Source organism: Kryptolebias marmoratus, linkage group LG13 (assembly GCF_001649575.2).
Source record: "Kryptolebias marmoratus isolate JLee-2015 linkage group LG13, ASM164957v2, whole genome shotgun sequence".
Classification (NCBI taxonomy): Eukaryota; Metazoa; Chordata; class Actinopteri; order Cyprinodontiformes; family Rivulidae; genus Kryptolebias; species Kryptolebias marmoratus.
The window spans coordinates 26,255,599-26,271,135 of NC_051442.1; the positions used below are offsets into that span (position 1 = coordinate 26,255,599).

General features: G+C 39.1%; 1 protein-coding gene across 2 annotated transcripts in view; it reads left to right on the forward strand.

The window, feature by feature from the left end:
- The window catches only part of arhgap32b (Rho GTPase activating protein 32b), a 102,144-nt gene that overhangs the window by 74,947 nt on the left and 11,660 nt on the right, over positions 1-15,537 (forward strand). Inside the window, exons 6-11 of one of the 2 annotated variants that reach the window (XM_017437724.2) lie at positions 1,287-1,424; positions 2,111-2,203; positions 2,531-2,653; positions 3,719-3,796; positions 5,601-5,682; positions 10,820-10,894. In XM_017437724.2, coding sequence (XP_017293213.2) covers positions 1,287-1,424; positions 2,111-2,203; positions 2,531-2,653; positions 3,719-3,796; positions 5,601-5,682; positions 10,820-10,894 — 589 coding nt within the window. The remainder of the gene's footprint in view (positions 1-1,286; positions 1,425-2,110; positions 2,204-2,530; positions 2,654-3,718; positions 3,797-5,600; positions 5,683-10,819; positions 10,895-15,537) is intronic. The other variant, XM_037979163.1, reaches the window with a different exon arrangement.

Sequence of the window (15,537 nt, forward strand, 5' to 3'; positions counted from 1 at the left end):
TAATCATCAAAATTAAACGAAATAAACATTTGAAATATATGAGTTTGTATGTAATGTATGAATATAATATACAAGTTTCACTTTTTAAATGGAATTACTGAAATCAATCTACTTTTTCATGATATTCTAATTTTATGACCAGCACCTGTATGTTATTTTTGCAGTTTTAACTCTGAGGGAAGTATGCACAAATATGTGCAGTTTAGTTTTTTGTGGAAACACATCTCTAATTACATGTACTGTAATTATTTGCACTATTTGCTTTGTGAATACTAAAACCAGGAAGTTAGAGCACATCCTTACACTGGCTCCCTGTAGCTCAAAGAATAGACTTTAAAATACTTCTGTTAGTTTATTAATCACTGAACAGCTCAGCACCACAATACATTAAAGATCTGCTGTTGTTGTATCAACCTTCCAGACCACTCAGGTCTTCTGGTTCTGGTCTACTCTGCATCCCCAGAACCAGAACCAAACAAGGAGAAGCAGCATTCAGCTTCTATGGACCACAAATCTGGAACAAAACTTCCAGAAAACTGTAAAACAGCTGAAACACTGAGTTCCTTTAAATCACAGCTAAAAGCCCACCTGTTTAGAGCTGCCTTTGAACCGTAATAAATGGATGTGAACTGGTATCTCATTTGGTGACTGTATGTTGTTGTTTTTTATGACTTTTAATTTTGTGTCTTTATGATGTAAAGCACTTTGAACTGCCATGTTCTGAAATGTGCTACACAAATAAACTTGACTTGAATATGACACTAAGACAAAGTAAATAAGCAGAGCTGATGAAGATGCAAGGATGGTGCAGATACCACTTGCAGTAACAGTGAACCTGGTCCTTAGTGTGGGACATTATCAGACTTGAACGTTCTATAATAAAAACTCCTGAATACATCCAACTTAACCTATAATTGTGTAAAAACCATTGAAGATCTCAAAACAACAGTTCAGTCATGTAAAGTCTAAATTTCTGTGACTTTAAGTTATATTTCTGCTGTGAAGTCTGTCTGAGCTACAGAGCTCCTACCAGGAGCGTTTTTACCACTCGCTTCTACTATGATTGATGTCTACGGAGGGATTTAGTTGCAGTTTTTGTGAATTTAATTTACACTGTATAATGTTGAAACTGCAGAAGTAGTGAACTGAAAATAGTGACAGAAACTGAAGAATAACTGCTTAATAGTAATAAGGATGCTTCAAAGCTCATGTGTCAGCATCTTTAACAAGTAGCTTCTAAATGAAAGAAACATTTAAATCTGTGTGTTTCTGTCTCAAACCTGAAGGGTCGGAGCTGGATTGTGAAGCGCAGCTATGAGGACTTCCGTGTCCTGGACAAACACCTGCACCTGTGCATCTACGACCGACGCTTCTCCCAGCTACCTGAACTTCCCCGACTGGACAACCTGACTGACCAGTCAGAGGCAAGTGCTGAAAATCTGCAACTGGAGCCTCGCCAGTTCTGAGCAGAGCCCTCTTCTCCTACTCTCTGCAGGCTCAAATCTCTCAGGGTGTGAATTATATGCCAATAATTAGGGAAGTGACTTTTTTTTTTTCTGAAGGCAATTACATCCAATACCTGCCTGCACCTTGGGCTCAAGTTTTATCATTATTCCAGTATTTTCCTTGCTTTAACGTAAAGTCTGCAGTCTCTACTATGAATAAAAATTTCAAATAATCACATTCAATCTGTCAGTCCAGATAGACAAAATAATCTCTAAAATGAAATGTCAAAAATAAAATATTCAAAACAGAGCTTCAACACCCAAAATCAGAGCTCCACATTGTTCCGAATTTCAGCAGGACAAACAGGGAGAACATTTACACACATCAGCTTCATTTCCAAATAAATATAATAAACTTTTTGTCAGATAGTTTCCTAAAAAGAGTGTAATGTTGGGGAGCTGGTGTCTGTGTCACTGTGTGAGAGGAGGGGGACACTACTGGACAGGTTGCACGTCCATCACAGGACTGCTCTTAGATGGGAAAGATCTTATGTTCAGTAATCCACATTTATTGTTTAATTTTGTCAATTAGTTTAATATTTAGTGCGTTGGTCCTGGATTGCTGCCTTACTAAAGTCTAAGTTTTGTGTTTTCTTTCATTTAAGTCCGTGTCCCAGATGTTGTTGGCATACCTCTCAAGACTCTCAGTGATAGCTGACAACAAGATCAACTGTGGGCCAGCGCTCACATGGATGGAGGTGAGGCTGCTCTGTTCTTTCTGTCTTCAATTTACACTCAGGCTTTTACAGGAAATCAGAATATGCTGGGAACTTTGTGTCTAAAGCTGGTTTTCTTGGTATCAATATTGTTGCATTCCTACTTTTCAGCTTTTTTCACCTCAGCAAACCTCAGAAAACTAAGGAGTAGAGAGTTATTGAGTTTTATCTCAGAATATAATGAAAAGCATTTTGATTTGCTCCCAGCTCTTAAAAAAAAGAAGAAATTCACAGACTGTTGGTTGTTTTAGGGATTAAATACAAACTAGTGTTTTTAATGTCACTTGGGTCTGTGTGTGTATTCTGTAGGTTGACAATAAGGGGAATCATCTGCTGGTTCATGAAGAATCCTCCATCAACGTTCCAGCGATTGCTGCTGCCCACGTCATCAAGCGTTATATCGCTCAGGCCTCAGATGAGCTGTCCTTTGAGGTGATAATAAAAAGCATGTTTACACCAACAACCAACAACAATCAGTTCCATATATGACAGAAATCCTGAGCTGTAATAAGGATGATTTCTTCACTGAAATCTTGCTCAGCCTTTGTTTGATCTGCTCTTTTGGAATTTCTGAAGCAATTCATTTTCCAAACATGCTTTCTGTCTGCTGGTGGGACTGTGCTCACTTTTGTATCTGCCGTTTGGGGCAGAGTCAAATGTTTGACCACGCTCTCTTGTAGATCTACCCCCTACCTGCACTTCAGATATGTTTTGGTTTAGTATTACTGAGAGCTATCAGACTGACCTGAAAAACATCTTCTCTGGATGAGTGAGTGTGTAAAATAGTTAAATAATGATTGATGTGTGACGTAGGTTGAAGGTATAACTACTTCCTGATTATACCCAAATACATATTTCTTGCGAGACTGTCCAGGGTTTATTTGTGTCAATAAAATCCTGATTTGCTTTCATCTTCGTCATCTCTGTTTGATGAAGGAAAGACTCACTAGCTTTAAATCTTACATTTCTGATACCTTGCTAATGTCATTATATAGAGAAAAGGCAGTTTTGGACCCAAAACTAACCCCAGAGGAATGACATTGGTGAGGGTCAGATGTTTCTGAGGCTGTGTTTGACTCTGTCACTAACTGCAGCCTGCAGCCCATGGGACTTGGAGACATTGTAAACATGTAGAGACAGAAATGACATGCTGTCGTGTAAATAAAATGTACAACATAATGCTCTTTAGTTTGTTTAATAAAAGGTCAAGGTATAGACCTGTTCAACAGGAAAGCTAAGCTTAAGTGAGTTTTTCCTGTGATTTGGTGCTTAAAAGAAAATAAAATTAAATAAAGTCAGCTTGACCTTCAAGGGGGCGGGGCAGGGTAAGCCCTAATCTAGTGGTCAGGGAAACACTGACATCTATTTTACTGATTGTAGAAAAACCAGTTAACACTGAACACACTGACTGACAGCAGCTGAATATGTCTATTTCTGGGCAGCTTTTTGGTCTGTAAAGAGACTTTAAACTGCTCTCTGCTGTGTTTCTTTACACAGGTTGGAGACATTGTGTCTGTGATTGACATGCCCCCTAAAGAGGACACGACCTGGTGGCGGGGCAAACATGGATTCCAGGTAATCCCACACTTCTCTGCAGCCTCAGAGCAGAAACTTTTTGTCTTTCAGTTTCTACATCTGGCTGTAAATATGTTAATTACACTTTGGGGGCTTTTTGGGGAAAAAGAACGTTGCTTTGAAAAGCAGATCTGAAACACTGGGTTGACAGAAAATCAAGCAGGATTCAGATTGTCCTTCATATGAGGCTTTTGGACAGATACATCTCCTGTCATGACCGGTTCATTAAACACAGTCCTCTGATCAGCCTTGAAAAAGACTTCTGTTACAATCCACCTCAAAGCTCTGCTTTAAAACCCAACAATCCATATCCTAGCATTTTAGGGGGGTTGAAGCCAGAACTCTGTAACTACTGCAGCTGTTTTATTTAATCAAAATCATCACAAAGTGAACAACAAAAATAAAGCAGTCATGGGGTAAATAATGAATCTTTCACATTTGGTTCTTCAGTGTGTCTTTAGCTACTGGATTGCATTCAGACAGCATTAAATACGGGTGTGATCTCCTTCGATGCACATGGTGGACTCTGAGCTTGTCTGGAACCCTTGTTTTCAGATTAGTTTGGTAGTCTAAAGGTGATCCATCCTGATCCTTGATGTAGGACCTCCTACTGAACTGATATGACCACACAAAAGCAGTAGAGTTATTCCCTTGATGTCTCTGGATTTAAAAAGTCTGCCTTAGCTGCCAGCTGATTAAAAATAATTAAACAGCCACCCTTGGAAATATTCTGAATATTTGCCTTATTTAATTTAGTTTATTTTTTTAGATAAAAGTTTGAAAGAAATGTTTATCAGAACCCTTCCTATTAATTATGTTTGTTTTGTCTGGATTTCATTAATCAATGGATTACTAGGATGCAGTATGATGAGTTTCTCTTTAGTTAGTTAGTTCTGATTGTTTTTAGAGCTGTTAGACCCACTGTGGTCAGTGTACAGTACAATATATTGTGTCAATCATAGAACAACACTCTGAGCAGCATTAAGTTGCATTATATTCACTTAATTAATTAAACACAGAGCTGATGTTCCGTTCACAGTGAAGCTGTAAAACAGCTGACGGCTGACAGCTCACCACCCTACTCCAGTGGAGGTCTACAGGTTCAAACTTCAGTCTTTGCTGACACTGGGCTCTGTGGAATTGCTGTCAATGCATTGTATTATTCTCATATTTCATCTGTTATGTAATTAAGCTTTTTAAGAGATAACCACTGCAATGCTGTGCTGCCCTGAACACAAATATTGCTCTAAAATAAGACTTAATCAAACAATTATTCAATCAAATTTACTTAGTGCAGCTGTGCTGCTAAACAATACACATAGATTCAAATCAGTAACATCCGAAACATTAACACAAATTCAGTATTTATTCATTCTGTTATTTTGCAGACAAAGGAGTCAGTTCAAACAGCAAAAGTAAGTTATAAATTAAATAGAAATCTCAAACACAACCTAATAATCTAAGAAACATTACAATTAAATACAAATTCACAAAAAAAGTCAACGCTGCACTTTACAATGAAAATAAAAACCTTCATCTGTCATTAATTATAGTTAGGCATGGGCCACTATGAAATTCTAATGGCTTGATAGTTTTAAGCAAAAAAAGCTCATTCAATGGATTAAAGCAGAAAAGTTTAATTTTATTGTTTTTTCAGTGTTAAAAAACATTGTAGAACAGTAATGGCATTTAAGGAGAAATAATAAAACAGAATATAAAGAAAATGAGTTTATAATATTGTGTTCATTTTTCTCAGTTTTGCCACTTGTTTCTTCCCCTCCCGCCCCACGCCCTCTCTCTTCAGGTTGGCTTCTTTCCCAGTGAGTGTGTGGAGCTCATCAATGATAAAGTGCCACAGTCCATGACCAACTCGGTGCTAAAACCAGGTACTGCTCCTCCTTTCAGTCCAGCTCACAGGCAGCGCGTTAGTTGGGAGATAAGCTGTTCACATACTCAGTGAGAAGTCACAAAGTCAGCTCTCATTCAAGTGGTTGCGTAACAAAAATTGCATCATTTTGTTTTTGTAGCAGCTTCGTCCGCCATTTTGCGGCACAAGGCCCTGGTCAAACTTTTTCTCACAGAACTTTGCACCAAGAATTGTGTGATTGGTCAGAAGTTGTTGTAAATAATTCATGACACATCTTTTTCTGAAAATCGTCATATTTGAAGCGCATTAGAGCGGATTAGTTACAAAGTGGCTTAAGGACAACAAAGTCAATGTTTTGAAGTGGACATCACAAAACCCTGATTTCATTCCCATTGAAAATTTATGGGCAGCGCTGAAAAGGCATGTGCAAGCAAGGCAGCTTACAAACATGGCTCAGTTACACCAGTTCTGTCAGGAGGAATGGGACAAAATTCCAGCAAATTATTGTGAGAATGATTTCTATCAGTGTCCTCCCCATGAGGAGCACTAAGCTCTTCCCACAAAGTGGGGTCAAAGCAGCCCCCTTAGAACTTCTTCAGTCTCCACACACCATCTCTTCACTGTGTGGGTCACATTGTGCACAAGGGGTTTGGACATAGGCTGGAGATGAACTAGGTTATGATCTGAATCCCCTGGGGGAGGGAGAGTGGATAAGGTTTATGTGTCCTTGATGTTGGCATAGAATAAATCCAGTGTTTTATTGGTTCTGGTGTGGGAGGTGACATACAGGGTGAAAGTGGGCAGAATGTAGGATGGAGAGACCAGATCAGAAGAAGGGCCTGAGGCCACTGTGTTTGGAGTCTGCTGGTAACAATATTGCAGCACGACCGTGCTATGGAGCACGAGCAACTGGTCCCTGAGAGAAATAAAGCTGCTGAACAGGCTGCCAACTGGCACAGTGCCATTATGAAAAAAGTGCTACCAAATACAAAAAAAAAATGTATGTAGACCTGTGACTTTTTAGGAAAGTATATTAAAAAAGGTCTCTCTCTCATTTTTCAGGCATTTAACTAAAATAAATATTTTTTGACCTAAAACAGGAAAGGTTTAGTTTGATTTATTGTCAGACAGCGAGAAAACAATGTTTCTGTTTCTATAGTGTCTGTAATCTGGTTTCAACTGCAAGTCTTTCAGATCATTAAACAAATGCTAATACCAGACAAAGATAACCTGAGTTATAAAACACAAGTATATTTGAGAATTATCTCAGAAAGTCGAAGGGTCTGAATTCAGCATAACAAACTCCAGTGACTGTTGAGAAACAGTATGCAGCATTTACTCCCTTCTGAGGAATATCACCACACTACCTTGTGTTTCTCACTGTTCCCCGGATGTTGCAGGAAAGACGGACACATAAAACAAGTCCAGACCAGAGGTGTGATTACAAATCATACATTTATTCAAACATTCAGCTAAATGGAGACAACTTACCAACAGAAGAAACAGCAACATGTTCCCAGTTGTGTCTGAGGTGATTCCCCTTTCACCTCCTTTTTATACTATGAACCGCGCCCAAGACCAGGGTTTTCTGCACACAAACAGCTGCAGCAGCTTTTTTGGTAGTAGCCATCTCAAGGACGGCTACTACCTAATCTCACGCACCCCTGTCATGATGTCCTGGAGTCTTCGGCCTCCCTCACCCCACAGACACAACTGTTCTTTGTGATTATTTTATGATAAGCTAAGCGTAAACTCATTTTAGTGATATCAAAGTTTGTTTATATTTTACAGTTTGAACTGCATCACCATTTAGAACTTATACAAGTTTTAAATGTTTGCATGTGTTTTATAATGATGATTTCATTTAAGGGAAGAAAGCTATCCAAACCAACCTGGACCAATGGACAAAACTAATCACCCCTAAACCTAATAACTGGTTGTGCCTCCCTTGGTAGCAACAAGTCTTCCTCGTGACTGTGGAGGAATGTTGCTGCTGTGCTTTGGATCATTGTCCTGCTGCAGAACCCAAGTGTTCTTAAGCTTAGGGTCATGAACTGATGTTCGGACATTGTCCTTCAAGTTTATCTGATTGAGAGCAGAATTCATGAATCCATCAATTACAGCAAGTTGTCCAGGTCCTAAAGAAGCAAAGCACTGACAGCTCCAATTGTTCCCTGTTCTGGTTTTGCATCTTGTGGTGTAGTTGTCCTCTAAAGGAGGGAGGCTGTTTTTTGTCAGTGTCTGAGCACACTGGATTTCTCTTTGCAGCCCCTTCTTGTCAGCCCCAGAGCAGTTGCCGTACCAAACAGTTGTACAAATATGTCAACACACTCTCTATTGCACATTGATAAAAGGAAGGAATTGATTTTATCAATTATGTGCCGACACAAATTGACATGGTCTCTGACTTCCCTCCTGTACATAGACTCGTAATTATTGGAAATCAGACAAACAACAACTGTGTCATCATCAATCTTGACAATATTAAGATCACCTGGGCACTTTGCAGAGCAGTCATATTTGAGTAATGTACAGGAGGGAGCTCAGGACACACCCTTATGGGGCGTTGGTGTTAAGTATGGTGGTGGTGGACGAGAAAGCATGGATACTTACATATTGTGACCTGCCTGTCAAAAAGTCCAGGATCCAATTGTACATCATTGGTTTCAACCCCAGCAGCACCAATTCAGAAAGAGCAGTCTGACATACGAGTCCCAGCCCTCCAGGTGAGTGAGGGCAGAGTAGACGGCAGCTGATGCTGCATCACACAGACCGGTTCCTCCTGTATTCATATTGCCTGGGGTCCGTGGTGATGTCAGCCGAGTCCTTGATGTAGGCCAAAACCATACTTTCAAAACACTTCACAACTAATGGGGTGAGAGTCACTGGACATTAGTCATTCATGTTTTTCACGGCTGAACCTTAGGCACTGGAATGATAGTGGACCTCTTGAGACAAGCAGTTGTTGTTATTCATTGGCCTGGAAGTGAGACGTGTGTTGGTGCTTTGTTTGCTCTTTTTCATTTATGTTCATTTAATTTATTTGTAAATGTGACTTAAATTAGGATTCAAATTAGATGCAAACAATTTGTATTTATTTTAGTATTTTTGTTTAGAAAAAGTATTTCAGAAGTGTCTTTTTGTAAAACTGTAGTTGTGTAAATATTTGCAAATATCTTACAATATCACATTATAAATATCCATATTTTCAACTTTCCTGTCAACTATAATCTTTTTTTTACTAAATCACAGTCGGCCGGTGATCGGCCGGCAAATGTCCACCTACCACCAGCTTAGTTTCGTTTTTGGGGGAAACCCCGAAGTGGGCATAAAAGTTTTTCAGATCAGATTTCAGATCAGATTCAGATTTCAGTGTAGCTCTTGGGGTGTTGTGCTGACATATATAATATTTTTACCCAGGAGATAAATTTTTCCTCAGTAGAAAAAAGATAATCCCACTCTATTCTGTCAAACAATTTTTGGTACAATTAAAGCTTCAGGTAGAGTAGTTGTACAGGTGTTGTAAGTCACATTAAATACTTTGTAGAGGATGAAAAAAACGAGTGTCAATTATGAATAAAACCAGTTTGAGGGTGAAACTGCTTCTAAGTGCCTGGCCAGTAACTTTGCCAACAGTTTGAATTCAACATTTAAAAAACATAAGATGATACAACCCACATAATAATGGGTCTTTACCTTTTTTCAAACGCAGTGAGATCAAACTCTGATTTGTGGTTTGGGGGAGCATGCCAGTATTAAAAAACTGAGTCAACGTCTTTAATAAGAATAGGCTCAGCTGCTTCCAAAAGGTTTTGTAGAATTTGGATGGGAAACTGTCTGTACTTGAGCTTTTACCGCTTTGTCAAGATTTGACTGTAGCCTTAAGTTCAGTTGTAAGACAGTGCAGTTCTTTGGCCAAACTGTACCACACCTGTTTGTAACACTATTTTGTAATATGACTGTCATTTGACTCTGTGTAATACAGATGTAACACAACTATTTGTTACAAGATTGTAAAATGACTTTTTGTAACACGACTATAACAAGACTGTTGCATGATTGTAAGATGGCTGTTTGTCATACAACTGTTTAAATTATGACTGTAACACAACTGTTTATAACATAAATTTAACATGACTGTTAGCAACATAACTTGTGAAATTATGGTAGAAAAAAGCAAAACTTTGGTACCATGTAAAGGGAAAGTTGTGGCACTAGATGTTCATCTGGCATTAGCAGTCTGGTTATAATGTTGCAAAGTAAATAAACAATCATGGTACAATGGTACATGTATTAATACTGAAATGCTGTGGTACAGACAATCAGTAGAGCTGGTAAATTCACTTCACTTTATGGACTCGGGTTAATCTGTGTCACTCACTAAAGTGATCCGGTTCATTTGAGTTGGTGACGCTGCACAGCCGTTTCCAGTGACTTTTCTTTACTAGACTCAGAGACCAGACTCACCTGAGTCTGCAGCATTTCTGGGGAGCTTTTTACCCAGTTCAGAAACTGATTCCCCATTGTTTCCAGGAATGTATCTGTTTTTTTGTTTGCTAACTCGCGGACTTAGCAGCAGACTACCAGAGGACATATAGGACCTGAGTTAATTCATACTTCAGACTTGTGAGTCCTGATTCAGCTCAAGGATTTGGATCATTAACCCGGGTGAGTCAGTAACCAACCAGCTCTGATTGCACGAACTGGACCAGGGTCTGGTTCACGCAGTCAGAGGTCTACCGGCCTCTGTAAGTCAGGACTAGTTTGAAAACATAAGAGAAACCTACTAAATATTTGGTCAGTGGTCATAATGTTATGAATGGTTGGTGTGTATGGTGCAAATTTTAGTCTGAAGCTTTCTGTAGATGATTTAGTATGAGAACAATTTCTGAATTTTCTTCATTTGGACACACTTTTTTTGTTTAAATGCAAAGTTTCTTCATTCCTGCATCTTTTCACCAGTTCAGTTTGAGTAGTTGTACTTATAAAATACACAGATGTTTTGTTGTTTAACTGAAAATACTTCTCTCCTTCCGATTTTCTCATTCCTTCACCATCTCTCCATCCATCCATCCATCCATCCATCCATCCATCCATCCATCCATCCATCCATCCATCATCCACATGTTTGCCGGTCCATCTGGGAATGCATGCAGACTTGGAGATGGAGAGTGTAACACAGGACAGTGCATGGGTGGTCAACCCGCTAAACCACTACAGCCCAAGTTCAGGTAGAGAAACCCTCAGTGTGTTGTAATACCACCCTCTAACAAGAAAAACCTCTAACTCCTTCCTGCTCTGTGTGACTCTAACATGTGTCCTTTTAACTGGGCTGGGGATTCACTTTTCACTTTGTTTTCTGCTCTTTTTGGTGTTCTGTTGAGTGATCATTTTTTTAATGAGCTTTCAGATTTCCAGCACGTTTATCACATCATATTTGCTCATCTGAAAGGCCTTTGTCTACATCCGGTTGGACAGTAATGGTCAAGCATGCATGACTCGATGCTGAAATAAGTCTTTCACTTGAATGTTAAGAGTTTTAGAAAGTGCAAAGAACTCCTATTTTCCTCAATTTTTATTGTAGAATTCCATGTATTACATGGTTGTTTTTACTATGGAGATGTTTTTTGGACATTTGAAATTTGTCCAATTTCATGTTATATGTTTGTAGAAGACAAAATCTTGTCTGTGAGAGTTTTTTGTGAAGATTTGAGAAGTCATTGAGCTCCAGTGGCTGGCATTAAAGAAGAACACTGTTATCTCTCCATCACTTTGGATTTTATCTGTTGTGGTAGTTTACGGTCTGTGTAAATGATTTGAGGGCTGAGCCAGGGTACTGCAGCATTACTCAGAGGTGCTGAATGTACTGTGCATGTGTGTTTGTGTGTGGATGACGGCCAGCTGTGTTACTGCATGTGTGTTTGCTGCTGGATTACTATGATGCCTTGATTTATTTAATCCTTTCACTATCAAGGGTCCTGCAAACCCATCTAGAGAGCATTGAAGCTTTGTCCTGGAAGAATTCAGACCTCTGTCTCCCTCTTCACATTGACTGCAGGGAAACACGTCCTGTTCTCACCACAAACCTTTGCTGGATGGAAACTGTTAACATGCAGAACCACAGCACCATCACAATGTATCTCTCAGTCAGAGCTGGTTTTGCTCCCTTTATTTAAATTAGGTGTTTTTTTGTTTTTGTTCTTGTTGTTTATCATTTTCAAATAAGGCCTAGCGTTTCTTGAAGGAATGCAAAAATCCCACTGCCTTTCATGCCTTATGATGAGAAGGGACAGAGTTATATCTGTTTTGATCAAACTTTGTTAATGATTTTATGAGTGATCTCATGTGATTTTGTGATATATGCAACATCTTGCGAGATGTGTTAATGCTTAGAGTTGTTTTTCTTTTGGCTGCTCCCTTCTGCAGGGATTACCACTGTGAGTGAACTTGCATGAAAGATGTGGCAATTGCTTTGCACTGGACACTGTTCCTCATACAACCTGGGCTTGATCCCACTGCCTTAAGATTATGAGATTGTGGCTCTGACCACCTATCTACCGCAGCCCTGTTCTAAAACTCACAGAATGTGTTGTTAAGTGAAGTGAAGTGAAATTTATTTATATAGCACTTTTCAGCAGCAAGGCGATCCAAAGTGCTTTACAACACAGAAACAACAACAGAATCAAATACAGATAAAAACATCATAATCAAATATAGAAATAAAAAAACATCAATTATGTATAATCTAAATGAAATATAAGATAATCTAAATAAAGTCATGAAACTAAACATATCTAAACATGAGCTAAGATAGTCAAAATAGTAGCTAAAATAATCTAAATGAAATTATAATAAAGTTAAAACTGAACCAAACAACAATCAGGAATCTAACAATCTAACAATATCTAAAATATGAGCTAAGATAAACTAAACTAAACTAATTGTACAGGAAGACTAAATAAGCTAACATAAACTGAAACATTATAATGCTAAACTAAAGGTACAGCATGGCTAACTAATAGTACCAAAGGCCCGCTAAACAGCCAACATAAGAATTACTACGATAACTAGACTAAGGCAGTGAAGGAGGGGAGAGAGTGCGAGTGGGGTAACAGAGACGAGACAGAGACGGTGGAAAATGTGTGTGTGTGTGTGTGTTTGTAGAGACGGTGGAAGATGGTGTGGTGTGTTGTGTGTGTGTGTGTGTGTGTATGTGTGTGTGTGTTTGTAGAGAAGTCCGTGAATTACGTTGGAATTATGATGGAATGTTTATCAGCCAGCCCAGAGCAGATCCACAGATGTCCTTAGGCAAGGGAGGGGGCAGAGCCCCTTGTTTACATAAAATCTGGGGAGAAATTGAAGATAGCTGACCAGATAAGGCCAGCAAAGGGAGCCAGATTCACAAACAATAATTGTTTTGGGTCAGGCAGACATTATGTTTTCCGTCTGCCTTGAAAGTCTTGCTGATACTTCTCAATGGCGAATCCAAACAGCCAAATTCCAGGACCATTCCGCCTGATTCGAGCGAGCAACTTTCTCCAAGATTTGTCCCATTTCATTCCTGGGTCCAGGAACTGCATTTAGCCTACGATCCTGTCAAAGGATCGGAATCCAACTTGCGATTCAGGAGACAGAGAGAAAAAACACATCCGCCTTCCACCAGGAGCAGAGAGAAAAAATTACTCTGTTAGCTACAACTCTGAATTTTAGTTCAGTCTGTCTGTAAAATAGGCTAAAACCAACTGAGTTAAAGTCATTTTAGTACTTGCTAAGGTCAGTTGGCTGTGGTGGCCATTTTGAATTGAGTTAACTCCATATGTTAATTGATTGCAGATGTATAACCCCAATTTCAAAAAAGCTGGGACATTGTGTAAAATATAAATAAAAACAGAATGCAATGATTTGCATATTTCAAACTTATATTTTATCCATAATGGAACATAGTTTAAACAATTGATATGCTTACTAAGAAATTGTACCAGTTTTTAAAAAAAACAGTAAAGTTATTTTGAATTTGATAGCAGCAACACATTTCAAAAAACTTGGGACAGACATAACAAAATGCTGTAAAAGTAAGTGGTACGAATAAGAAACAGCTGGAGGAGCATTTTGCCAATTATTAGGTTAATTGGCAACAGGTCAGTAAGGGGACTGGGGATAAAAAAAAGCATTTTAGAGGATGAATCAGAAGTAAAGATGGGCAGGGGTTCACTAGTCTTCAATAGTGGAACAATTTCAGAATAATGTTCCTCAATAGAAATTTGTGAAGACTTTGAATATTCCATCATCTACAGTTCATAAAATCTTAAAAATATTTAAAGAATCTAGAGAAATCTCTGAGCTCAAAGGAAAAAGCTGAAAGTCAATATTGGATCCCCATGATCTTCGGACCCTCAGGGCCACTGCATTAAAAACACAGTTTGTCGTGCAGGTTACAGCTCTGTCATGGACAGAAGAAGCAATATGTGAACACTATCCAGAAACACTGCAGTCTTCTTTCAGCCAAAGCTCATTTAAAATGAACTGAGGCAAAGTGGAAAACTGTTCTTTGGTCAGACGAAAACCATGAACATTACGTCCTCTGTTCTAAAGAGGTCAGAAACCATCCAACCTTTTAGCCTGCAGTTCAAAAGCCTGCCTCTCTGATGGTATGGGTGTGCATTATTGCTTCTGGCATGGGCAGTTAACACACCTGGAAAAGCACCATCAATTCTGAAAAGTATATAGTAGGTTTTAGAGTAACATCTAACATCTAGACATTGTTTTCAGGGAAGGTCTTGTATATGTGACCTGTTTACAGGAGTGTTTGTTTGAAAACTCACTATTTATTGGTCTAGAACACGGGTGTTAACTCCAGGTCTCAAGGGCCACTGTTCTAGAGGTATTAGGTTTTTCTACTCCAACACACCTGATTCAAATGATTTAATTACCTCCTCACCAAATCATTAAGTTCTTCAGAAGCATGTCCACAGGTCATTCATTTAAACTAGGTGGTTTAAAGCTAGAACACATCTAAAACATGCAGAGAAAGGCTCCTGAGAAATGGAGTTATACACGTGTGGTCAATGTCGGCCTTCTATCACCTGAAGAACATTTCTAGGATTAAGGGACTAATGTTCCAGCACGATCTGGAGAAACTCATCCACACGTTTATCTTTAGTCACATTAATTACTGCAACAGTGTCTTCACAGGTCTGACTAATAAATCAATCAAACAGCTGCAGCTGATCCAGAACGCTGCTGCTGCTCGTGTTTTCACTAAAACATCACCCCAGTTCTAAAATCCTTACACTGGCTCCTTGTAGCTCAGAGAAAAGACTTTAAAATACTTCTGTTAGTTTATTAATCACTGAACAGCTCAGCACCACAATACATTAAAGATCTGCTCTTGTTGTACCAACCTTCCAGATGTTGTGGAATTTTCTTTAACAAAGAGGACAACGAAGAGTTTTGTCTTAGGATAATTTATTTAAGCTATATAGCTGAGAATCACAGAGGTGAGGTGAGTCAGCAGAGTGAGTCTGCCGCATTACAGATAGCTCCCCCTTCTTATACCATTTGTAGGATGAGGAGGGGTCAGGAGGGGAATAGTAGGGGTAAGATAAACTGATCAAGAGGAGGTAACAAAACATGAGGTAACAATACCATTTTGATTACCATTTTGGCAGTACGATGAAGCAAAACACAAAACTTAACGGCTGGCAGCAGTGCACATGACTCTCACTCCCCTCTGCGTGAAAGGACAGCAGCAACAAGCTCCCGTTGGCTCACGTGCGCCCCCTTCAGTGTGGCAGAGTACTGCCTGCCTCTCCCTTCGCCTTTTCACTGCGGTTTTAAGTCCCCTCAGCAAAACTAAATATGTCACTAACAAACA